This window comes from Tachysurus fulvidraco, chromosome 25 (genome assembly GCF_022655615.1).
Source record: "Tachysurus fulvidraco isolate hzauxx_2018 chromosome 25, HZAU_PFXX_2.0, whole genome shotgun sequence".
NCBI lineage: Eukaryota > Metazoa > Chordata > Actinopteri > Siluriformes > Bagridae > Tachysurus > Tachysurus fulvidraco.
In genome coordinates this window covers 5,818,934-5,844,998 of record NC_062542.1, presented here as the reverse complement: position 1 = coordinate 5,844,998, position 26,065 = coordinate 5,818,934, and the positions used below count along the sequence as shown (strand labels likewise).

At 38.2% G+C, this 26,065-nt stretch overlaps 1 protein-coding gene and 1 long non-coding RNA gene across 23 annotated transcripts in view; one reads left to right on the top strand and one right to left on the bottom strand.

Annotated features, from left to right (window-relative positions):
• rims2a (regulating synaptic membrane exocytosis 2a) overlaps positions 1 to 26,065 on the top strand; it is a 168,004-nt gene that overhangs the window by 124,392 nt on the left and 17,547 nt on the right. For 20 of the 22 annotated variants that reach the window (XM_027171528.2, XM_047808541.1, XM_027171521.2 and 17 more), the window contains 3 exons: positions 963 to 1,132; positions 1,674 to 1,868; positions 13,647 to 13,891. In XM_027171528.2, the coding sequence (XP_027027329.2) occupies positions 963 to 1,132; positions 1,674 to 1,868; positions 13,647 to 13,891 (610 nt within the window). The remainder of the gene's footprint in view (positions 1 to 962; positions 1,133 to 1,673; positions 1,869 to 13,646; positions 13,892 to 26,065) is intronic. The other 2 variants (XM_047808548.1, XM_027171665.2) reach the window with 1 other exon arrangement.
• LOC113659107 lies at positions 14,223 to 19,667 on the bottom strand. The gene is made up of 4 exons (XR_003444571.2): positions 19,293 to 19,667; positions 18,945 to 18,995; positions 16,164 to 16,232; positions 14,223 to 14,462 (listed from the first exon to the last, which is right to left on the bottom strand). It is a non-coding gene; the product is annotated as an uncharacterized LOC113659107 (long non-coding RNA).

Genomic DNA, 26,065 nt, shown 5'->3' with positions numbered 1-26,065 from the left:
GCGGACAGATGGCAAGTGAGACAGAGAGAGACGACAGAGACAGCGAGTGAAATTAGTGTTAAAAAGGCTGATAGGAAAAGGTGATTTTTCATCTTTGTGTTTTCTCCGGGTTTGATTTGCATTTACACCTTCTTGAAAGGTTCTTTGAATAAATAAGTGTTCTAGCTGAGTTCTATTTTGAACCTTTTGGGAAATGAAAGATGGCAGACGGAGGTTGTTAGAAGGTTGAGGATGGATAGATCAACTGATTGATAGATAAAATCTATAATAATGAATGTATGGGTTACTTTGTTGGGTGGATGCATAGGGAGATAGATGGATGGATGGGTATGTAGATGTATAAGTGGATCAACTGATCTATGAGTAGATCACAACATGATGGATGTATAGGAAGGCTGAAATGATAGATGGATGGTTGGATGGATAGAAGTATGGATGAAGAAATATTCATGGGAGTTAAATTTCTCTGAGACCATAATTATGTTAAAAGATATTGTAAATAATAAGTATGGGTAAGTTCGATTGGTCAATGGATGGTCGTATGGATCATTGTGTAGGAGGTTTAATGGACTGGTGGATGGCTAGATCACAGTATAATGGATGTTCAGTATGTGTAGTTTAGATGGATTGATAAACAGATGGATGGTGTGTAGATGGGGATGGATGGATCAACTGATGGATAAATGGACAGATCATATGATGATCCATATATCCTTCATTAGCATAACTGAAGATGGGTGGATGGATGGATCAGCTGATGGATGGATAGATCACATTATGGTGGGTATAAAGGTAGTTTGGAAGGATCGGTTGATGGATGGATGGATAGCTAAAGAAAATGTATTTTTGACATTTCTGTCAGAAAGTGACATCTTTGCAAAAAAAAACAAATTAATCTATATTAATGACTATATAATCAACTACAAATGGTGGTCTAAGTGTATCCTTTGTTCTCTCCATAGCATTCCGGCAGGGACGGGAAGCTCGGGATGGACAATCTCTCGGCCAAATCTTCCGACAGTGACATGAGCGACGTGTCCGCTGTGTCGAGAAGCAGCAGTGCTTCTCGCTTCAGCAGCGCTAGCTACATGTCTGTTCAGTCGGAGCGGCCTCGAGGCAACCGCAAGATCAGGTGAGACATGACCAGAGGTCAAGGGGACGTTTGCCAGAGATGGGTGAATCAGTCAATATTAATTGTTATTTAAACTAAGGAGAAGGTCCGGGGTTGTCGAAGATGAAAACCCCTGTCCTTGTTTCCTTTACAAATTCAGGAAATGTTATAATAACAATTCATTTCCTGGATGTGAGCTGGAGAGTTCAGGTTTGGTTCTGTATAGGCATCACTGGAGCCAAACATCTGAACTTTATTTTAATAGACACCAATCACTGGCAAACAACGACTACGACTATGAATACGCCAAATTATTAATACGCTGTATTAAGTCTCAGGTTCTAATAGATTTTTACCAAGCAGAGTATCTTGCCACATTTTCTCCATCACTTATATAAATATCTTAGAAAATAGCTAATAATTATTCTACAATCCAAATGAGACTCCGTGCCATCACAGTTGTAATTATTTGTTTATTTGTTTGTTTATTTGTTTATTTATTTGTATGTATGCTTCCTTTTTTTGTTTTGTTTTGCATGACGTGCGGTCTTCCCTGTCCTAGCAAAGCGATGCAGGGGCGGAGCTTCTCCCAGGAGGGGGATGAACTCTCTAGCGAGGTGTTACATGAGGTGGAGGAGGAGGGAGGGGTGGGCAATGGTTGTGGGAGCAGTCGAAAGGCAAAGACGTATAGACTAGATAGAGAGGCGGAGTCTATTGAGGAAGCGGACCAGAGGAGGTTCTCAGACAATGACCTCAGGTAAAGTGTCTTAAACATTAGATACCTTGTGTATCTAATATTGTATCCCAGGCCTTTCCTTTTTTTTCTCCTTTTGCCATTTTTTTTCTGTCTGTCTGTTTTTCACTGGCCTTCATGAGGACACAATTTTTGTTGAATTTAAACGGATATCATTTCATTTGTTCAAATCTCTTAGAAACAGGTTTAAATAGTAGAAAATTAGAATTAAGCCTAAACAAGCTGTACCATCAGATAAGGGATAAAATACATCTTGATTTGAGCTTTGATGTGATTCTTAATTTCAAGCCAATTAAACAAGCCATGATGAAAAAAAGACCATGTAGTGGAGCCCTGCACGGGACTTTTTTTATAAACCCGCACCAGCCTGAAATTCTGACCAGGACCGCCCGCGCCCGCAAGCTGCGTTTTCCACTCCCGCCCGCACCCGCAATGTTTGTGTCCACTCCCGCCCACTCCCGCGGATTTTTTCTTGAGAGCTTGTGAAAATTTTGATTGTATACAAATGATCAGACTAATTATTAGTTCAGGCTAATGTCCAGAATAACAAAATTAAACATGCATTTAAATAAGATAAATTAATACTAAACCAAAGCAACACACCTGACAAAAACATTTGTTTTTTATTATAAAACATTAACCGTTTTAACAAAACCACAACTAGCGGCACCTTATTTTTTAAACGTACTGCATGATACACAGACACGCACCAAATGATTAACTGTTAACAATTAAAAGACCAACTGTTAATCTTCTTCTCAACATCATTGTGTGACTCCATTCTTATTATTAGGCTACACGCCAAATCCCACCGGGTCCCGCGGAACTCCTGCTAAATTTTCTGATCGCCCACTCCCGCCCGGGGCAAAGGTGAAACCGCCCACTCCCGCGAGATTTGCGTTGGGTCCCACGGGTCCCGCGGGAGCCCAATCCCAATGCAGCCCTCTACCATGTAGCACTCGAACACTGATATTATTAAGGTTTAGTATAAGCATCTTGTAAATCTTCAGGATTACATCAGCAGTTTTTTAGGTCCACATCTACTGTACACATCTGAGATAATCCACAACAGCTCGTGTTAGGCTTGGGCATAAACTGTTTCTGGAAAGTCCAAATCTTAGTGTTAGATGGTTGATTTGTTGAAAGAATATACAACAAACACAGGCATTGCCACAATCTGTCAAACTGAACTCTGCTCAGTGTTGTAATCACCCAGACTGTTTGCGGTTAATCATTTACGAGCAGTACACAGACCTTTGGCACTATCTATGGCACTGTACCCTTCATCCAATTGCTTGTTGTGCACTGGACACCCGGCTAAATGAGTGCATGTTCACGATGGATGGCTCAGTTAACATTTTCTCAGATATGTGTACAGTGTTTTAATAACAAGAACATCAAGCTCGGCTGAGCTGAAGTGTTTGAAAGCATTATGTGTATATACAGTATATGTGCCCACTCTTTCTTCTAATGCTCCAGTATGGGGAAATGTTTCGCTTCATTACCCACTGTTTGCTAAGAAGCATCCATTCATCAAAATGAAAAATTATGTCACCGTGCACACTGGTGGAATTGTAGACCTTTTTTTTTTTTTTCAGGCAAAGGGTTGTGCAATATTTTAGGAGCATGTGTCAGCAGGAATGGGCTTTTTATGCAATCGTATGACTAACAACTGAAACAAATATGAGCCAGAAAAGAAGTAATATCAGTAAATGGGGAGCCATTGACTATTATCATATAAGGCAAACATGCACAATATATCTAGGCTTGCTTTCTTATTAAAAGCAAAAAAAAAAGAAAAAGAAGAAGAAATATGAATATCCTTAGCTTGCAATACACTTTTATTGAGAGTGTATTCCTCTATACAGTACAAGTCAAGAGGAAAACAGTACAGTGGATACAGTGGATATAGCAAACTACAACCCATGATTATGCCATTTAAACGATATATTATAGCTTTTCTTTGTTTTAAACGTCTAGTTTAGAGTTTCATGGTTTAAATTTAAACATATATATGAGAACGTATTGTCTATTTAGTTGGGTATACTAACGAGAAACTCTGTCAGATGAAAGGCACGTGTACTGCCAACCATCATAAATCTTTTCAGTAAAGTCAGTAAACATTCAATTTTGGGACAATGTCAGGAAGAACTTTGCTTATTTTGCTCAAATGTATCAAACCTTTAGATATTTCAGATGGCTCTAGCTAGATTTGTTTTCTAAAAAAAATTGAGGAAGCTGTTTTGTTGAGCGTGTATAGTTAACAGGCATACATTATAAATTGATGCCTCAAACCTCACCTTTGATTAGAATACTGGGTAGAGAAATTTAATGCTATGGCATATTAATGCTCCAGGGACGACCGTGTAGGATATTCAGAATGATAGCGTACCAGCCTTGAATGCTATATTAAGATAGAAGTTGTTAGTTTGTATACTCTCGCTTGGTTGCTCAGCTCGAATGGGTCTGTTCAAGTGGTAATGCGTAGTCACGCATAAGATACGTGGGCCAGTACAGACCTGAGATCGTTGAGGACAAGATTTCCCCAAGATTTGCACAGATAGGGGAGAACATTCTGGTAGATGTACAGAGATATTAACAAGCTACCAATTTATCAGTCTTTGTACTGCATATAGTGGACCCATAAGACCAACAATAACCTAATTAGAAAGCAATTAGAAATGTAGGTTCACTGGGAATTTGGAGACGTGACATCATTAAAGCTATTCTTATCTAAAGTTAATAAAGGAGTAGTTATTGAAGAAGAGGGTTATTAGAACAGCAAGAACGTCACTATGTGTATTTAAAAAGATTTAGTTTTCTCAGAGTATTTCGCATCACTGTCTTTCACAACTACTCTAATGACTCACTTTAAACCGGATTTATTCAAATCTTAACCAATGTACTGTAATGACATTTGTGGTCTGTAGAGTAGAACAACAATATTTTTGCCTGCCAGTGTTCCGTCATTTAGTATTGGGGAAAAGTAAAAATAAATTAGCCTACTAAACCATGACCATATAAGGCAAACATGCAAATTTATGCAATAATAAAAAAAAGATCACTAATTTTCATTAAGATTTCTCTGAATTAAATGCATGTTGTTTATAGAGCCATCAATCCATAGAATTCTTCAAGGATCCTTTCAAAAATCTTATTAGAGAGCATGTTAATTCAAAAGTAGTAATAATAATACATTATATTTTATAGCTTTCTTAATCTCAAGTTGCTTACTCATGAAGCACAGGATCTACAAAATACGTTAATTAAGGGGCACTAAAGATGATTAGTAGTAAGCGTGATTTGGAGTGGGAGGCATAGTGTAAAACAAATTTATTATTTGGAGCCAAGTAATTGTGGAAATTAAATAAACAAGCACAAGATGAAACAGCAAGGAGCATGAACTTGGAAAAACGGTGAAAATGTCAAACAATCGACAAGAATTGGCACATCAGGGTATAAATCTGCCTTCAAATCCTGCCGGAAATTTTGTAATTGCGTATAATTTTTTTATTTTTTCAGTACTTGTTAATTATTTGGTAAATCTCTGGTAAATCGAGTATGTATTGTTTAATTTTTGAAAGGCATTTTCTTTTTAGTTCACCCTCCCACCACCCTGCTATCACATTTAACAGCTAACACTCTTCCTCTGACACACATGAATCCATCCAACAGCATCTATTCCAAACTGCTGCCTATGATGAGGAAAAAACTATCAGCCCTCTTCTGCATACATGAGCTCACACATGCTTAAAGGGCTCTCAAGTTTAAAAGACAGGCAAGAGTGACATCACCAACCCCACTCCCAAACACCCGCTGGGCATCAGCATTAGAATGTGGAAGCACTAAAACCAAGTCTGCGATCTTTGATAGCCTCACAAATTGGTTCAATCCAGTCACCTTTGAAAAAAGGAACCAGGGGCCTCTATTACTCAGATGTTTTCTGGTGCCATCTCAGGGCCCCCAGTTTGAGGACCACTGGCCTAGACTACTTGTTCTGAGCAGGTGTTGTCAGTGAACAGGCTGTAAAACTGTTGGCTAAGTTACAGACACTCATGCAAAACTGATGCTGATTATCTGGGACAAATTCTCTTACAGCAGTTAAAATGTCATTGTTTGTGTCAAACAAGTTGTGAATTTGTTGTAACATTAAAACAGGAGATCATGACTTGCTCTGTGCTCAAAGTGAGGCTCGCAGCTTCAGTGGTTTTCTCTGTGGGTGAAAAAGGATGATGCTGAACAATTCGAGGATTTGCTTCTTTTTTTTCATTGGTTGTTGCGTTAAATCTTACCCAGATACAATAGTGCTATTTTCTGATTGGCTATTGTGTAGCCTATTCTTTTGATTGGCTGATATGTGTCAGGCTCGACTAAGAACTCCAGGGGAGACGTGCTTGTTTCCTGCCCAGTTCCATAGAGACGGCGTTTCGGACAGATACATTTTGGGTGCTGCGGCATATCAAATATATGATAAATAGTACGTTTTTGTGAGAAATACAATGTGTGGCGGGAGAGCGTGACAAAAGACCAAAATGCATGACTGTCACTCTCAATACATGATACTTGACGGCCCTGCATGCTCAGTATCGGCTACTGAGCATCTGCCACCCATCCCAACCAAGAGTACAGCCCGTTTTGCTCCTTAGGGTCCTGGCTACAGAGGTTTAAGTGTTAAGATTAAAGGCAGGTGAAGATTTTTGTCATCTGAACAGATGTGTGGACCAAATGACAAATGTCCTGATAGATTAGTACTTGCATTTTCTAAACTCAAAACATTTAAACCATGAGAAAACTGACTGACAGTGGACAAAGCCAGTAATGGTTAGTTAGTGCTCGGACATTATGTCCCTATTTACCATATTTCAATTCTCTCTTCTCTTGTACTGGGATGCATTTCCCAGAAACAAGACCTACTGAGTAGCCACATGAATATGGTAATAGTCTGAGCTGAAATAAACACCAGGTTTAATGCTCTCTGAGTGCAATAAGACATTTAAGTAAGTAAGAAAGTCAAATCAGCTGGATAACTATTTCATCCACGTGATATCGTGAATACAGTTTTAGCTTTACATTTAATCTGTCATTTGAACCTGAATCAAATTATTATCAGTCACCTGCTGGAGCTCTCATTAGAAATAACACTATAATATTAAGTGCTCTAGCATCCCACCTTCTGTGTTTTAATTGCTTTAAATGTAGCACACATGGTTTCTTTGCCAGAATATGTGGCCTGACAAATATGATGGATTAACTTGTCTAGGGCCATGGTTCCCATGGAAACCGTTGTTCTTCATCACGTTGCCTGCAAAAATTATGCTAATTGCAGGGCACTTTCTGTCCTTTGGGTTATTAAGAGGAACAAACCGAGCTAACAGGTTATCTGTTCTGTACAGTTCCATTCTCCAGAATTTTTGGTTCTTTGTCACAAAACTAATACCATAAAGAAAGGAATAAATAAAACACAATGGAGTAGGCAGTTATCATGAAATACTGATGTTTTGGTGTGATGCCTTTACCACACAGAAGCTGAAGATTTTTTATTCCGCTTCACCAGAGCACTGTTTAATAACAATAGATGCCATACGTGTGCCAGTGAATTAGCTGTTTCTATAGAAACCGTTATTATAACGTATTATAACTAGTGCATTCATTTAAACCTACGATATTTGTATTTAAAGTAGTTCAACTCATAAATGAAGGTTGTGGTATGTCCAGAAAAACTTAAAGCCGTCCTTGTATTTATTAAAGTGTGCCATGTCATATATTTTTTTTAGCACTTTACAGTTATATTTCATGTTGTAGAACAACCTTGAAATGAGACTCAAAAAACATATCTGAAACGATGTCCTGTAAAATAAATACTCCAGTGTTGCATTCAGCTTCTAACACTTTCATCTAATCTCCTTAGCATAGAAGCCCAGGCATCTAAATAGACTCCATGCTTTCATATGGGCCCTTCCACAAATAGTGTGGGATGCCATGCATTTTCTCTGAAGAAAGACGATCATGGCCTAGAGCATGTCTGAATGATCAGGACATGGTGTACAACAGGAGTAGGAGACATATCCCTATAGAGCAGATGCTGTGTTCCAAGTACATTTAGGGCGCAATACGTGTCTTCATGCCAGAGCTTCTTGGGAGAGAACTATTCCTTAACCATTAGTGGAGATGAAAGCATGCTTTTTGGCACTGGCTGCAGTAATTTCTCCTCTTGGAGAACACAGTCTGACAGGCTGTTCTTATTTACAGCTTTAGCATTTAGTGCCTTGTCTCCTTGGCAGACTCCTCGGTCCAGACTTTTTCTTAACTTGATTAGCACTTGAGATGAAGCCAATACTGTTGGAATGATAATGACAGGATGCAAGTAGAAGCCTGTTAGCAGAGGCGATGATGCTACCTGAGATATTCTAGCTCTCGTTTACTTCTAGTCGGGAAATTAAACGCATTACACAGGGCAGCATAGCATAAAAGGAGGAAAATGTTATCTGTTGTACTATGTACAGTATAAGAACTCACAGATGCCGATGATTGGTAATTGTTGCCGTGATTGACGCAGGTGAGTGAGTATACCATCCCGGATTTGCTCCCGGATTTGCTCCCGGATTTGCTCTTTAGACTCCCATGGGCGGATAAAAATCTCCAGGATTGAGAACATAACATGCAGTAAGATTGCATTACCACTGTAAACAAGCCTATAATTCACAGATTTTTTTTTCTCTTGAAGAATTTTAGCCCTGGCTCAGGCTATGTGCTGTTAGGGAATACCAACTTCATTAAAAGTCCAGTGTGTTTCTGGACCAGACCTCTGTGCTTTGAGTATTAAAGAAAATAAAAGAGAATTACAGAGAGCGCTGTCAGAGACCCTCTGTGATGCTTTGCAGAAGAATCAGGACTTGCTTTGTGGGCCTGGCTTTCACAACGAGCCATGTGCGCTTTCTCAACGGGGCAGGGGTTACCCGAGCCAACCCTGGCAAACTAATTTACCTCAGTGAACTGAGTTTATTCCTGTTCATGTGACTTCTAAGCTTTGAAATGGCTTCCTGGCTGACATAAGCAGATCCTTTCTAAAGTATTGAACTCAATCGTCTCTTCGGAACCTATTTGGAATCGTCTAGTCTATTTCTCTGTTTGTTAGAAGGTCTTGCATTTGGGTGTTTATTTTCCCTCTTTCTTACACACACACACAAACACACACACATGTTTCTATTGATTTAGTTGTGCCAGTATACCACTGTGAAGGTACTATGATTGCACTTACAGTTCAGAATGTGCAATACGAATATGCAGTGGTCACATTGTAAAATACTTCCAGGTGGATGGCAGATTTATATGGCAGATGGTAGTTTTGATTGCTCGTTTAAAATGGGGGGTTGGATGAAATGGTAGCTCAGGAACCCAAATCTCTTCATGATATGATGTTTAAATAATGGGACACATTTCATTTGATCAGCTATTTGTAATACTAAAGTTGTTTGTTGTTTGTCTTTTAGAACAATTTTTTATAGTGATATTTTTGTATTGGTAAATGACAGGTAATTGCTAGAAATGACAGTTTTAATGCATGTAAAGAACAGAAACGATGTTGTAGGGTTGACTCGTGTTACCGTTTTCAAAGCTGTGCCGCACTAATAATGATAACATAAAATAGTTTGTAAATATTTGATCATGATTGGTCAGAAAGAGTTGATTCAAGTTCTGTAACAGCAGCTCAGATGGTAGTTCCGACTAAAAGGTTTTTATCAGTCTGCTAGTTCAGTCCCTTCAGGTTTTATTGATGTTTTAATCATAAAATCAAACAGGAGCTAGTAATAATATTTAAAAATCACAGCAGATTTTGTGCAGATTTACATTTACAGCATTTGGCAGACACTCTTATCCAGAGTGACTTAAATTTTTTTATTACGGTTTATAAATTTTTATTACAGTTTATGAGCAATTGAGGGTTAAGGGCCTTGCTCAGGGGCCCTGAAGAGGCAACTTAGTGGACCTGGGATTCAAACCGATGACCTTCCGATCAGTAGTCGAACACCACCTTAACCACTGAACTACCACATCCCACAGGTGACAGATTTGGGCCTTGACGTGTTATGCAACATCATCAGTACATTCACTGGTCACTAGTAGTAGATTAAAATAAGAATCGTGCGTTTGAAATTTCACCAATTAAAGTAGTTATGCATACAAAGAAGCTCAAAAAAGCTTCAAGCATCTTTGATTGCAACAATCAGAAAAATACAGAAAAATCCTGGAGGAACTGACTATGGTTTCTATGATAACACCATACTCAGAATCTTGCATCAAGGCCATGCCATTTAAATGAATTGTGTGGTTTATTATGGTGAGGTTTTTTGTGAGGAGTGATATTTTTGGAAGAAGTCTCTAGCCTCTAGCTTGGAGGCAGCTAGATCAGACACAGCTATATCTTCAGGAAGGAGCTTTAGGGTTTCACAGTACGTGTCTATCAACGAATGGATAAAAAAAGTCTTTTCTAATTTTTTGTAAACATTTGGAATTGCTATATGTGGTGACAGCATCATAACACAGACGATTATTCCCTATATAATAAACATTTATGTGATATTTGATACACAAACTAGGTGGACACGGTGGCTTAGTGGTTAGCATGTTCGCCTCACACCTCCAGGGTTGGGGGTTAGATTCCCGCCTCTGCCTTGTGTGTGTGGAGTTTGCATGTTCTCCTTGTGCCTCGGGGGTTTCCTCCAGGTACTCCGGTTTCCTCCCCCGGTCCAAAGACATGCATGGTAGGTTGATTGGCATCTCTGGAAAATTGTCCGTAGTGTGTGATTGCGTGAGTGAATGAGAGTGTGTGTGTGCCCTGTGATGGGTTGGCACTCCGTCCAGGGTGTGTCCTGCCTCGATGCCCGATGACGCCTGAGATAGGCACAGGCTCCCCGTGACCCAAAAAGTTCGGATAAGCGGTAGAAAATGAATGAATGATACACAAACTTTAAGCTTAATTTCAGAACTTTGTTTTTCAGCCATTTGTAATGCATTCTATCATTTTGTGATGAATGTAGTGTAAATTACTCGCATAAATCAAAGTCTGCATCCAAAATCCAAGTCTTAGCTGTTTTTATTGTAACTGAACTGTTCAAAATACATTAAAGGTCTGATGTATCACCTGATTTTAGAAAAAACTGCCAGCATTGGATAAAAATGTTGTACAGTTATATTCCCTGCATACTGAAATCCTTGGTCCCTTTTACACATGCAAAAAAAAAAAAAAAGCTGATTCCAGATCCTAATCCAATCCGGATGTTAACACTTTGCTTTCTCTTTACACGTACGTCCTCCTGCCTCAATGTATTAAGCTTCAGCCATTTAGTAGTTTGGGTTTTACGCCTGATTTCTTTAAACCAGGTGTAAATTAGTGCTTGCATGGTGTTCAGAGCAGTATAGGCAGTGCTACCAGTGTTTGTCACATAGAATTGGGCTACGTTCTGCTTCTGTTAACTCATGAATGTGGAAGAAGACGCTTTTGTTTTTCTAGCTGCTATTGCAGAAAGTGAATTTTATCCAAGTGGGGGCAGGTTATTCAAGAGAAAACGGGGTAAAATCAACCCAAATGCTGTGATAGCTGCTTTTATCAAACGAAATGTGCTCCTGCTTTGAAATAACATCTGCCAAAGGAACACTGTAGCAGCGGTAGCAAAAGCTTTATCGATTAATTGAGCACACTAGCATTCTGCACTGCTCTCTGGCTAGGAAGATAATGCGTGTCTGTATAAAAAAATAAAAATAAAATGCCCTAAGACCTGCTCATAGAGATGAGGGCGAGGTAATTGCAATTTGCTCCCCTGTCACTGCCAGACAAATGCTGACGCACCTTTCAGAATAATGAATCTGTGATGCAAGATGGACTCCAGTGTGGCCTGTATAATTAGGGCCATGTCCAGGATGAATCGTGTTCCTGTCAGTAGAGCCGCGGTGGGCCTCTAAAAATACGACTGCCAATCAGTTAGAACATCCTTTAGAACCTCTGATATCCTCTAAAAGGAAGTGAGCAGGTATCAGGGCAGGGTTTTTTTTTTTAGGTTGAGGTCTAATAGGATTGTGAAATAATTCTTAATCCTGTAAGTAAATTTTTGTGTGCATATTGTAGTTGTCAGGATTTACATTTAATTCCATACATCTTGAATACAAGTTTTTTTTGTCTGTTTTTTTCCCTTCGTTAGCACATGTAAACAAAACCACCACTCCTAATCGTAGGTGTAAATCTCTTCTCACAAAACTGTTCACCCTGATGACAAATCAATGATGATACGATCCCTGCCATACCCAATCAGATGAGCTTATCGTTATAAAGAAATAGCTTTATATAAATGTAGCTGATGTGTGCGTGCGTCGTAATGCCAAACGAGTTTAAATGATCATAAATAAAATTTATGTTCCCTGATGAGGTACAGTTCAGTATTATTGCATCTGTGACTTGGGATGATACAATGTTGGATTTTTATTATAAATTTTGTGTTTGTTTTTTGTTGAATTACTATCCCAATGTACCATACTTTGATTAAAGCAGGCCACAGACAGTGCGGTTTAGTCCGAGGCCTAATTAAGACTCGTGCTTCGTTTCCCTGTGTAGGATAAGTGGTTCAGAAAATGGATGGAAGTATGGATTTCTAGCTGATAGTAACAGTCCAAAACAGCTAGCTACAGTAGAAATGTGAACCTGGATCTCTCCGGATGAGTTTTTGTTGGCTGAAAAACAGGAGGCACTTAGGGCTTAGGTGGTTACCAACAGCAAATGGAGAAAAAGCAAAACACAGCTAAAACATGAAGGCTAATCATGTTTGAATAGGGTTAGAGTACTTTAATTGTGCTTCCTCTGCAGGTTTGTTTGTGCAAACAGAATCAGGGTGATAATTAACACTCAACCAAATCTAATTAAGAGCTTTGAGTCAGGATGTTTCACCGTCAGTCCGTTCTTAATTTCCTCATGCTTTATTATTATTATTATTATTATTTCTGCAACAACACGTTAGTTTAAATGTGTTTTTTATGTACCACCATACTTCAGCCATGATGGAGAAGCTCAGAACAGTATTTAGCACTGAGGGGCATTCAAAATGATTTAGTTTTTGAATTGATTATAGACTTAGGACTCAACAAAAAAACTCTACACTAGTTGGACCTTGTAAATTCAATGTGCATGAATAATCTGATATATATATATATATATATATATATATATATATATATATATATATATATATATATATATATATATATATATATATATATTTTTTTTTTTTATAAATATTCCTGAAAGCTGTTTGCTGTTTATTAGAAAGGAGAGAAAGTTTTCGCTTATGTGTTCAGCTATAAAATGGACTGTAATTTACTGATTATAAGCAACATTTGCATTTATATTTCTCCAAAGAGAATTAATTTAGCTGAGCAGATTAGGCTTAATGGACTTGCTCTAGCAACCATGGACACCTTGGCACCAGGATTTGATCCGAAAGGATTTCGCTTTTCAGTTAATATTCCAGAATTGTGACCACCAAGTAACTGATTATATACATTTAAATTTTAAAATGATTAGAAATATCAACCATAGACAAAAAAGGCCAGTTCTGAGCTTGCACTCTATACTGGGACTTTACATCAAACTCCAAACTGACTCTATTCCATTCGAGACTTTTACCTTCCCGCTAATCCTGATTTTCCCTCCTTTTTCTCTCTTTGTCACTCTCCTTTTCCCTCCATCCCTCTCTTTTTTCTTTCCTTCCGACGGCTCCTGTGGTCCACTGACAGCGACTTTGCATCCAAAATGAAAAACAGGCAAATGGGCACGACGAGTGTAACCAATCTGACCAAGAGCACTAGCATCGGTGGGGATATGTGCAGCCTGGAGAAGACCGATGGCAGCCAATCGGACACGGCTGTGGGCATAGTGGGAGGAAACCTCAAGAAACGGCGCTCGAGCATCGGGGCAAAGATGGCCGCCGTGGTGGGCATGTCCCGCAAGAGCCGCAGCACCTCACAACTCAGCCAAACAGGTAAGACAAATTATTATTTGTACGTATGTGTGTGTCTGTCTGTCTGTGTACGTGTGTGTTGTTTTTGTTTCTAGCTGTTTTTTTTTATATGTTTTTGATTTCTTCCTTCCTTCCCTTTCAATAAACCTTGAGATTTCAGTGCTTGAACTCCTTTTTCTTGACAGGATTCACCTCTGTCTTTTCAGCTTTAGGAAAAAAGTAATATTCTTTACAGGAACCAGGAAGCAGGAATACTCTAAAGGAAAATGTTCACTTTCACTTCCCTTTTCTCTCCTAGATCATTGGAAAGTTTTTCCCTCTTTCACCGCTGCGTGTCATGTTGTTTTTTTTCCTGAATGAATTTGCTTGCCCTTGTCCTCCGAGTCTTTTTCAAAGCGGTGCGTCCGAGTAGAAAATTTCAGATGGTTCTCTAGTGTCTATGACTCTTCTGCAGACTTTATAGTCTGCTCAGGTTGCCATAGCTGTCTTGCATGTTTTATTTATAACGGCACGTTAGACAGAATCGGTGGGTGTTTCTCTCGTCATGCCTCGATGCATCCATATTCCCAGGTCTGCAGGTGTTCGCTTTGCTCTGAAGCACAAGAGAAAGTTGTTGTTTTTTTTTCCCCCCAAAGTAGATTGATGATGCAATTGCTGCATTTAAATATTGCATTTATATCACATTCAAGCCAGTAGTGAATTCTACTGAATAATTTAGTACTGAACAGATCTATTACATATTAGGATTATTTACAGTATGCTTCAATTCAATCTAAGAAATAAACACAAATTTGTTGAATTATATTAACCGGAAAACATTAATAATATAAGCAGCGATGACTAATATCAAATATCAATCAATAGCTAATGTCTTATGGGCTGAACTTTATCATAAGATCACATTAAAGGCATAATAAGAAACCATAACACACACTGGGTTCATGTTTTTTTTGAGCATGGTAATAAAGTAAAGGTTGTAACTCTTTTATTCCAACTAGACACAAAAAGCTGGTTTCTGTCATGTTGTCAGTTTTGTGTAGACAGTGTGTGCTGTCATTAGTTGAAAACCTTCTAAAATCTAAGGTTGTGTTTCACACTGTGTGGTCCACTAACTCGCTTATAACCTATAGGCTGCATGAATCTACAGTCTGGGCTAGAAGGAAATCAGCCATCGACTTTTTTAATACTGATTTGTTTATTTTAAAAATACATTAGTGGTGCTTCTTGATTTTATAAAAATGCTAAATATTTTGCCTTATGACAAACACCATGAGTATTAGCCTGCCAGCCTATTTAAACCAACCATCCTACCAACCAACACAAGTAAATATATATTAATTGCTGGAGCAAGTAAACACATTTAACTCTATACTATAGAGAAACTTGTACACCGTGGTCAGGAAATGTCAGAACGACAGGACAGAAATTCTCAGAAATTACTCTCACATATCTTTCATTCTTTCTCCAATTTGACAAATGAATTGAAGCTTTTTACAAACCTGGAAGCCTGTAATTACTATCATTATGGAAAAACTATATGAAGGCACTATGTTTGAGTCAGAATAAGAACCATTCATTAAGAGGTGACAATAGCTGACATCATGTGCTAGTTGCATGTGCAACCACTATCTTAAACCATACTACTGTATACCATGCCTACTGTATATTGTGATCACGTTTAATTGCTATGAAAAGCTTGGGAAAAAATGATCAGGAAGACATTTCAACAAGTTGTCCATATTATGGCAGATCCTCCAAATATCCTATACAAGATGTTCTTCACCAGTTCCTAAACCTTAAGTACATCAATTCATAAATGGTCTCAACTAGAAGAATCTATCCATTTACTCTTGACGATTATTTTAGTTTGTTTAAAGTAAAAATGTGATTGAAGGAAAATATGGCCACCAGTTTATCCCATTAAGACAGGATTTATTTCAAGATGAGCCGATCATCTGATGGTTAATACTTTTGCATCAGGACCCAGCCGTGGCTCTAGGTGTCAGTCATAGGATTTTAAATTACAAACTTTGACTAATTGCTCGCACAAAGCCTCTAATTGCTGTACAAAAGCGTACATCGGTTACGTCTAATAAAGCAAGCCTATTCAATCATGTTTGTAAAAACCGCTTGTGTCTGCCCAGTGTGTCATCCGTGCCAATGTCCTACTCATAATTGATTATTTTTTCAGTGAATGTCATCAATAAGAATGTTTAATGGTCATTGATCTACACGAGACAGAATACACTAAGACAGAGAGAGAGAGAGACATGCAGAAAAAAAAGATACTGACCTGCCGACTACTTGACGCTGACCCCTTGAATGATCAGGTCTGAACATGATGTCCAGTCTGTCGCTCTGTCTGAGCACGTGAGGACACAAAGCACAGCAGTAAATCATTTTAGAATGAAGTCATCTTCACTATTATTCGCTTTTGTTGCTCTCACGTTCAGATTTTTCGTTCGACCCAAAATCCCTTGCCATACATATAGCAGTGCAGTCATATGCTGCTTGTGGCTAGACAGCACGTGGCCGTGTGTCCTTTGCTTTAGTAATTGTAAAGTCCTGTCACTGTGCAGTGTCTGCAAACGTGGTGCCATTTGTGCCAGATGGACTAGAGACTGGAGTGGAAACGAAAGATGTGCGATGGCCAGGAGGAAGTGTCGCAGTGAGAGCAATCTGGAGCCCAGAATGACAAGTGCCAGAAGCTTGGCTGTCACTGGAATTTGGCGTAGAAGCTTCTGGATTGACGTTTTTGAGATTGCTATTGCGTATATAAAAATCCCCAGTAGGGACTACCATGAAATCACCATCAATCTATTTCTTATTCTGTTTGTACTTTCAATAAGTTGTAGTGAGAAAGCAATAAATTCAGCAGATTTTAGCAGATGAGTCATTGTTTGAACGTTATATATATCTAAGCAAAACCCTTACTACAATATGGCATTTGGCAAATCAGTAAAGATCAGGTTTGTTGAGACTGCATGATGGACCAAAATTTACGATTAGACATTCAGTTTGATGCCAGTGCTTGCATTATAAGTGCTTGGCATATAAATGGACTCTCTATGGTTTGTAAACATGCTTGTGTGTGTGTTCTGGTGCCTCCTTACTGGTTTTACCACTGGACATTGAGCATATTGCAAGAGCTAAATGATTAAATGAGTTCATGTTCTCTAATAGGACCTCATTACATCTGGCTGCCCAATTAAACCGGTTATCAAAAGAATGTTTATAGCAATGGTGGATACAGACAGAGCTGAAGATGCTTCTGTGGTCATATCGAGGATTCTAAAATGCCTATAAACGCATGCTGTTAAGTAATAAAACAGGACCGTACATGTTTTTATAGAAATTAATGAATGGACGGATAATTTAATACCAAACCAATACACCAAACTTTACCTTGTACATATAGAAAAGTCATCATGAACAGTCAAATAAGACATGAGCCAGGAGAGAGCACTGAATGATCAATGGTGTCAGAAGGTCAAGCACAAGCAACGAGATGCGAACCTGATCAGTGATAACTAGTAGGACATTTACCACTTCAACCAGTGCTGTCTGGATGCTGTGATAAGGCCTAAATTCTGACTGAAACATTTCATTATTCTAATGCCTTTATGAGCATAACTACTGTAATGAACCTAAGGAGGCACATGGTGTCAAATCTATAAGCAGAGATTAAATAGTGAAGGGAAACAATCAAAAAACAGCAGGTAAATCCAAATCGAAAGGCAAAATTACACACATAGGGCAGGCAAAGAACATACACCAGATAGAAACCCGGAAATGAACCGGAAGCGGTTCGGAATTCCGACCAGGTCTCCCTCCGGTGATCGGATGAGACGTTATAACTACTGTGCAAGATCTTGGAGAATTAAAGGGATATATGATATCGTCCTAACTGACAGAGGTTGAGGTCAGGTTTTTTTAATTAGGTCTGTGATAACAGCTTGTTTAAAAGTTTTAGTCAAATGGCCAATGATAATGGAAGAAAATATTAATTTTTAATTCTGTATTAAGGAATGCTATGGAATAAAATAAAATTACAACTGACAAACTGACAGCTAGCAAAACTTTGACTTAGTGTAGACTTAAATGCTACTGAACCTAGTTATTAAAAAACAGACTTTTTTTTTTTTACTTAGTCATTTGTAATGCGTTATAGAGTCTTTATATACATTAGTGAAGAACGCTGTATTGTGATATCTGGATCCTGCCTCATAAGTGGTGTGAAAATGAACTCATTATTGTTTATTCTGTAGCTCGCTTGATTCCTTGAAACATTATTCAGCATTGTGTAGATTTTTATGTGAACTTTTTTTTTAATTATTATTTTGTTCAAGTTTGTCCCCTTATTATTATCCAACACATTATATTACATTAGATTTTTGTTCTTTTCTTGTGCTGTTGTTAAAAAGAGAAGCAAGAACGCTGAGCATACCGGGCCTGGTTTAGTAATATTCCAAATAACAAGTACTGATTTACATATGCAATGGCCTGTTGTGGGTGATTTGCAAAGAATAATCACATGAATGACGTGATGTGCAATATCGGGGGAGGAACAATATTTAAATGAGGTTTTAGCATGTGCTGTTTGTTCTCAAGTTCATATCTCATAGAGAGTTATTGAAAAATATTGAAACAGAGACCTCAAGCATAACAGCAACTAAACCGTTCAATTCAGAACCTGCTGCTCGGCCGATGATACGGTACCATATCCACTGATCAGTACATGTGCAAAGTTTGCTACACTCCAGACCTACTACAACCATGAAAACCTTTTTAACCCCAACCGTTTTTCTTCTTTAATTACATTTTGTTAAACAAGTATTTGCTGACAACAAGGAAAAATGTTTATTACTTATACTGTAGCACTTATTATTACCAGAGCTGATGTGCTCGCTTGGACTGTTTTTGATTATGACAGCTGTTTTGTGCCGGTCCATTTGCCTTCTGGGATAGCGCAGTGTGTGTCGAAAACATAGTAGAATCTTGGAGGCAGTCATCTTGGTACTGTATATCTCACCTACTGTTTAATAAATACGAAGAATTCAGACATATTACTCACTTGTAGGGTAATAGGGTTATTCGGGACGAGCTCCTGCAAATGGACACCAATCTAAAGATAAAAATGCAAATGTTAAAGATGCAGGTCTCCATAGACTCATAGAAACTGTGTTGAGATCCAGGTGCAGGGGATAGAGACTCATGCCATTGCCAAGGGTGCTGAATTATTTAGCATTCAGTAAGCTTCAAGAGAAGAAAAGAAAGAAATCGCGACTGTCTGTCTCAGAACATCTGATGATGATGATGACAGATAATGTCCTGATGTTGAACTTACACACTTTACTCTATACATACACTTTACACACTATATATATATATATGTATGCACACCCACAAAACCCCAACTCACTGTGATGAAAAGGCTGTTATTTCAGGCTTCGTGAGCTGGTCTGACCTCCTTTCCCTGCTGTAATGTGCAGAATGTGCTTTGTGAATGCTCACCAGCACATTTGTCGTCTCCTGGGACTTGTGAAGACTAGCTAAGCATGAGCAGCAGTCACGTGTAGTACCGCTCTACAGCACACTCACTGTTTCTGTCTCACTCTTCATGCCAAGAACTAAAAGTCGATCCTGTTATTGGATACGAAACTGGATGTTGTTTTTGTTGTTGTTTTCTGCCAAGTAAAAAAAAAAAAACAACGATTTGTCCTATTTACGTGTTATTCAAATCACACCGTACCCTGTCCTGTCCTTAGGGAAAAGGCTTCAGCTTCCCTTAACCGCATTACAGTGTTCAGCACTTTGGCAGCATTATGTTTCACTGAGGATGTGGTGCTCACAGAGCAAGGCACGTAATTGCATTTTGTGTCACGTGTACTCCGCTGCTTCATATATCATTCCTGTTTTTCAGAATAACAAGACGTTTAACGTTTATAAAGTCACAAGGACTGCAGTTAAGTAATCTTATATCATTAATAAACTTGATATACTGACCTCCTTGATATTAATGCTGGAGAGCTAAGGACTGACTTTAAGCTCTATACAGAAGATGTGAGTCTCCAGCATTCTATAATATGTATGCCAAAAAATGTGATGAAGATTTATATATTTTCATAAGAATTTTAGAGAAATTATTTCATAATTAATTAAGAATCACATAATTCTGACAATTGATGAATGAAAATTCTGAACACAACCAGAAAAGTCTAGCATTTTCTAACCACACCAAAAAATTTTTTTAAATAAATAAAATAAAATGTAAAAAAAAGCAAAAAGAATTGCTGACATTTTGATGTCTGGTATCTGATTACAAACTGTATTGATTTTTTTAGTTTTAACTGAATTTCACTAAGGGGGGCACGGTTAGCACGTTTGCCTCACACCTCCAGGGTTGGGGGTTCGATTCCCGCCTCCACCTTGTGTGTGTGGAGTATGCATGTTCTCCCTGTGCCTCGGGGGTTTCCTCCGGGTACTCCGGTTTCCTCCCCCGGTCCAAAGACATGGCATCTCTGGAAAATTGTCCGTAGTGTGTGATTGTGTGAGTGAATGAGAGTGTGTGTGCCCTGTGATGGGTTGGCACTCTGTCCAGGGTGTATCCTGCCTGAGGTAGGCACAGGCTCCCCGTGACCCGAGAAGGTCGGATAAGCGGTAGAAAATGAATGAATGAATGAATGAATGAATGAATGAATGAACGAATTTCACTAAGCCACACAACAGCGTGATCATAGCACGACATTCACTTTGACAGTCAAAATATTAAACATCTTCAAGTAGAGTCGCCGTGTTTGTTAAACATTTCCTTTGAGTTCATGAAATATATTTAAACCTTTAAAGTTGTAGCGTCTAAATAATACAATAGCCGATACAGCAGACCACAATCTGTGTCCTTTCTTTTTCAGTCCAGTGATTATATTCTCCCAAAATCTTATTGCGTCATAATGTTCAAAACTGTTTTTTTTTTACTCCATAGTGGAAATTACAGAAAAAATACAGAGGTACAGAAAGCCAATCTGATCGCTAGTGTACAAAAATATCATATGCTCTTTGAGCCATGGGTAAAGTGTCTGTGGCTGAGGCAATGGATGCAAAGAGTTGCTCAAGGGCACAACAGTGTCTCAGGCAGTCCTGGGATTTAAACCTCATAACTTTCTTGTTACTAGCACTCTAATTCCCTGTATAAATGATACTTTATTAAATCAGTAGTGCAGTGTAGCTTGCACCGCAGTGTATCCACGTACACTAGCAAGCACAAGACAAATGAACTTCCTGACACAGAGATCATGGTTTAGGGGAACCAGTGCCTCAAGAGTGGACTGCACTGTGTACTCTACCATCTAGTGTATGAATTTTAGAAGGGTTGTATCGTGTCGTCTTTAAAGAAACACTAACGTTTCACTAACCGGACGTTTCCGAGTCCATGGCAAATGACGACAAACACACCACTAGCTTTAGCAGAATCCAGTGAATTTTTTAAAAATGTTTTAAAAAGAAATTTTAAATCCCACAACAGGGTCTCTGCAGTGGCATCTATCATCTTGACGTTGTTTTCTCCTCTGTGTAGATGCATTTCACATGCTATTTATATGGCAAAATGGTTTAGAATTGTGTAGAAGTATACTGTAGAAGTCTGACTCCAAACCCTAAGGTTGTGGGTTCGAGTCTTGGGCCGGCCATGACTAAGGTGCCCTTTAGCAAGGCATCGAACCTCCCAACTGCTCCCCAGGTGCCGCAGCATAACAATGGCTGCTCACTACGCCGGGTGTGTGTTCACGGTGTGTGTTTGTCCACCGCTGTGTGTGTGTGTGTGTGTGTGTGTGTGTGTGTGTGCACTTTGGATGGGTTAAACGCAGAGAACAAATTCTGAGTATGGGTCACCATAATTAGTCGCATGCCACGTCACTTTTCACTTATCTAGTTGGTTAACTAGCAAGCTACAGTACAGGTACATTATTACATATGTACATTATTACAGTTTGTTAGCTACCATTATTTTAGCCTTTACAGGATTGGGGCAGAACACTGGAACTTTTACTCGCTGATAAATGTATGATTTGTCTATCCCTATCTCTTGTATGCATGCATGTAAACAATGAGTTATGATACAAGGTGAGCGTCTACAAACAAAGACTTCTGTGATTTCTTTTAAGGTATTACCAGATGCAGGCTAACGTTCCTAAAGCACGTACGGTGAGAGAAAGAGTCAACTCTTTCTATGGAAACTATGATCCTGCACTCGGGTTTGAGCGTTAGTCTTTAAAAGCTTGCAAATTTACTATCAGATCTCTTGCAAAGTTTAAAGGAAGTCCATTGATTCAGATTTAATATTTTTATACTCAGTACAAAAATGTATTTATATTTTAGTTCAGTATTTTAGTAAGGCATCTAAATCAAGTTGCTGACTTGACGGAATTCATGAATAACAATGAGATTGAACTTTAATAGCTTGATCATTTGAAGAACTATTTCAGGATTTCTTGTGCTGTACCGGGAAGCTGGAGGCTGTGTAGAAAATATTGCCTTTTTTTTTCCCCCTCTTTCTCTCCGCACCTTCATGGCTCAGTGAAAGCTAGATTCATTGTGCCAAAAAGCTACAAAGAAAGCAGGATGGTACATCCTGAGACAGTGCTATATTTAGAAATGAATGTGCTCAATTTAAAATGACTCACACCTTATGTGTATTATTCTGGAATGGGACAGAGAGACATCCTTTGTGTCGTCTGTGTTCAGACTTCGCATTGGGTTTTCTGTAAAGAACCACAAATACGGAGCTCAGGCTGTTGCTGGCTAACCGACAGCGATCATAATAATCATCAACTAATTCATTAATATTATATTAGTAATATTGTGTTAGATAAAACTGTTTCATTGTTTATTAGTGCTACAGATATCTTCCTACCATTTTTTTCATAACTTTGTTGATCATGACCAACTTATCTAACAGTATTTACACGTTTTTGATAAGTTAATATAATAAAAATTATATTATATATTAGGGGAAAAACCAGGTTGAGAAACAAGAGGCTTCATGGTGTCTGGAATCTGTATCACAACTGATTATGAAATGTGTGTGTGTGTGTGTGTGTGTGTGTGTGTGTGTGTGTGTGTGTGTGTGTGTGTGTGTGTGTGTGTGTGTGTGTGTGTGTGTGTGTGTGTTTAAAATCGATTTTATAAAAGTGACTGAGAGTGTATGTGTTGGGCAATAGGATTGAGAAGCAGTTCGGTGACTGTGATCAAGGAAGTAAGTGTGCAGTCTGGAAATTGTTGTCCAGTACAGCCATGTTTGTAGGCTGCTGTGCATGTTGGGAGTTTGAGCTTGAGCTTGTGGTATTGTTCGACATAACACTAATGCTTCTGTATGATTTACTTTTACATCATATTATAGTAGAAATAATCAAGTCACATATGGGATATTCTCAAATAAACACAAATGAGTTCATAGCTATATCTCATAGCTTCCGAAAATCACATTGGGAAATAATAGTATATAGTGGAAAGGATTTTATTTTATAAGCTGAGAAATAATGAGGGTGTAAGTTATTTTGGAAAAGTCTGAAACCGTAATATAAAAGTAATATAAATGGGCTTATATTGTATTCTCTTACATATGTTAATATATTCTTTACAGGTTTCTTGAAAAAAATAAAAAAATGAATGTATTTCCTGAATATAAAAATACAAAAAGTCGAGACGTTTAACATTTTATTTACGAGATCTAATAATTCTCTATATAATTTAAATCAGGCTATAATTTCCTCATAAAACTCCTCACTATTGTCTATTATTATCTTGTCTTTAATCAGTTTGAAGTGTCCTGACTCTTTACCCCATACTGACCCAAACTTGGGTTATAATATCACACAGTCCAGACAGCTCTGTAGTTCAAGCAGATCCTTAAGTTGTAATTAATCTTCATGACCTGGCCTGCAGGATGTAGATTATGTACGCAGGGCTTCATTCTGCTTGCATTATTGAAGACAAAGACAAAATTGAGCTGCTCGCTGAACTGAAATACTCATGAGTCATAAGCACACCGCACCTAAAAATGTGTTCATCAGCAGAAAAAACACAAACATTGTAAGATTCTTGAGCAACAGTGACAAAAATACTTCTGTAGTTTTATTGTCTTATTGTCTTTTACTTAAAGGATCTCTTCAAGGGCTACATGGATCACTACTCAGCTCATAGATTGTTTTATGCACAATATGTAATTTGCAGTGTGACCTTCTGTATTCGTTTCTCTTTGTTCCAGCGATGCCGTCGTCGACGCTATGTGTTATGCTACCTTCGTCCCGTCCGACCTTGCTCGGTTTTCCAGACACTCATTCTTTCTCTTTGCCAATGCAATAAGAAGGACACATACACCCAACTAAGCCTCGCAGATGATGCTTGGTTAAATCTTCATATCAATTAACTCTTAACTAGCAAAATCAACAATACCTAAATAGAAAATCCTCTTCAGATGCTTTGGGGTATTTAGAATGGCGTATGTGTGTGTGTTAACAGATGGAAGTGACTTTTTTCTTGAAGTATAAGATAAGACACACAGATAAGACAAGAAGTGCACAGATAAGACAAAAATAATCAGACTTATGTCTTTCTGCAAATACTACCACTACTACTACTACTATTAATAATAATAATAATAATAATAATAATAATAATAATAATACTTGTGCTCCTGAAGATTTTCAGAAAACCTAATGCAACAGGCTGTTACAAAGTGTTAACCCATAAGACTCCTTCCAAAAATGTTAAATAAACAGTTTGTCACAGAAAACACCTCCATAAAGTGTGTTAAAAAATGAACAGCGATCATAATGAACACATTTAATGAAAAATAATATGACAAAAAAAATTTGTTGTGCAGTATGCACTGTAGTAGTGGCATCAGCTATGTCTATCGTTTTCATTGTCTATAAAAATTCCCAAACTCGTTGTAGATCCGTTTATCTAGCTGACTGAGTGTATTAATATAAACATTTACATTTACAGCATTTGGCAGATGCCCTTATCCAGAGCGACGTACATAAGTGCTTAAATCTCTAGCATTGGATACAATAATGCTGGCTCACTAGGTCACATACTTAAGATACCATGACTTTAAAACATTTGTTCAAAGTTACAATTAAAAAACTTTGTTTATTTATTTGCTTGTTTGTTTGTTTATCTATCTATCTATCTATCTATCTATCTATCTATCTATCTATCTATCTATCTATCTATCTATCTATCTATCTATCTATCTATCTATCTATTTATTTTTAAATGCAAAATATAGGGAAAGAAGTGCTAGTTGAAGTGTTTCCTGAATAAGTAGGTCTTCAACCGCCGCTTGAAAATAGCCAGTGACTCAGCTGTCCAGACCGCTAGGGGAAGTTCATTCCACCACCTTGGTGCCAGAACAGAGAAAAGTCTTGTGATTCCTGTAAACCTGTGATTCGCCTTACAGACAATTAATCAACGCCAAATTGAGAATCGTAAAGGGCTGTGTTTTAAACTACACTTTAATCAGGCACAATGCTAGCACCACAGCGCTTACTGATTTGTTGACATGATGCTTATTTAAAGGACCTAAGTTTTATTGATTCCATTTTTTTATATTTTAACCAGCCGGTGTCATGTGATTGTGAGGCTTGGCAGTGCGTCTCGGTTGCGGACATCTGTGCTGTGTTTGACCCAGTCATTGCACGGCTAGAGATAGAGAGATAAAGAAGAGAAAAAGAGAGACATGTGGTGTGCACAGCAGTCCATAGATGGCCAACCGTGCTGCATTGCAGAGAGGCAGATGATCTGTACACATTCACTTTGAAGCTCAGGTTTCACACCAGGCAGTCTCAAGATGAATGTTATGCTGATGCTTATACTAGTAGCAGTACCAGTAAGATAACTAACACAGACGCAGTTCAGTTACATGCATGCACCTTTATTATGCTGTTCTATTTATTTTAAATCCATGTTGTTGTTCATCCATGATCTTTATAAGTTCACACTTACTCTGACCTAAATTTACATGACCTGAGCAATGAAGGTAATTATGCTTAGGGTTTAGGGCAGAGTCAGTGTGTGCTAATTTTTATGACTCTTCATACAAAACTGATCAAAAAGCTACCAACATTGCTCTTGTTTTTTAATGTGACTAAACTCTTTGCCACCAATTCTGCCACTATATGATCAAGTTAAGGC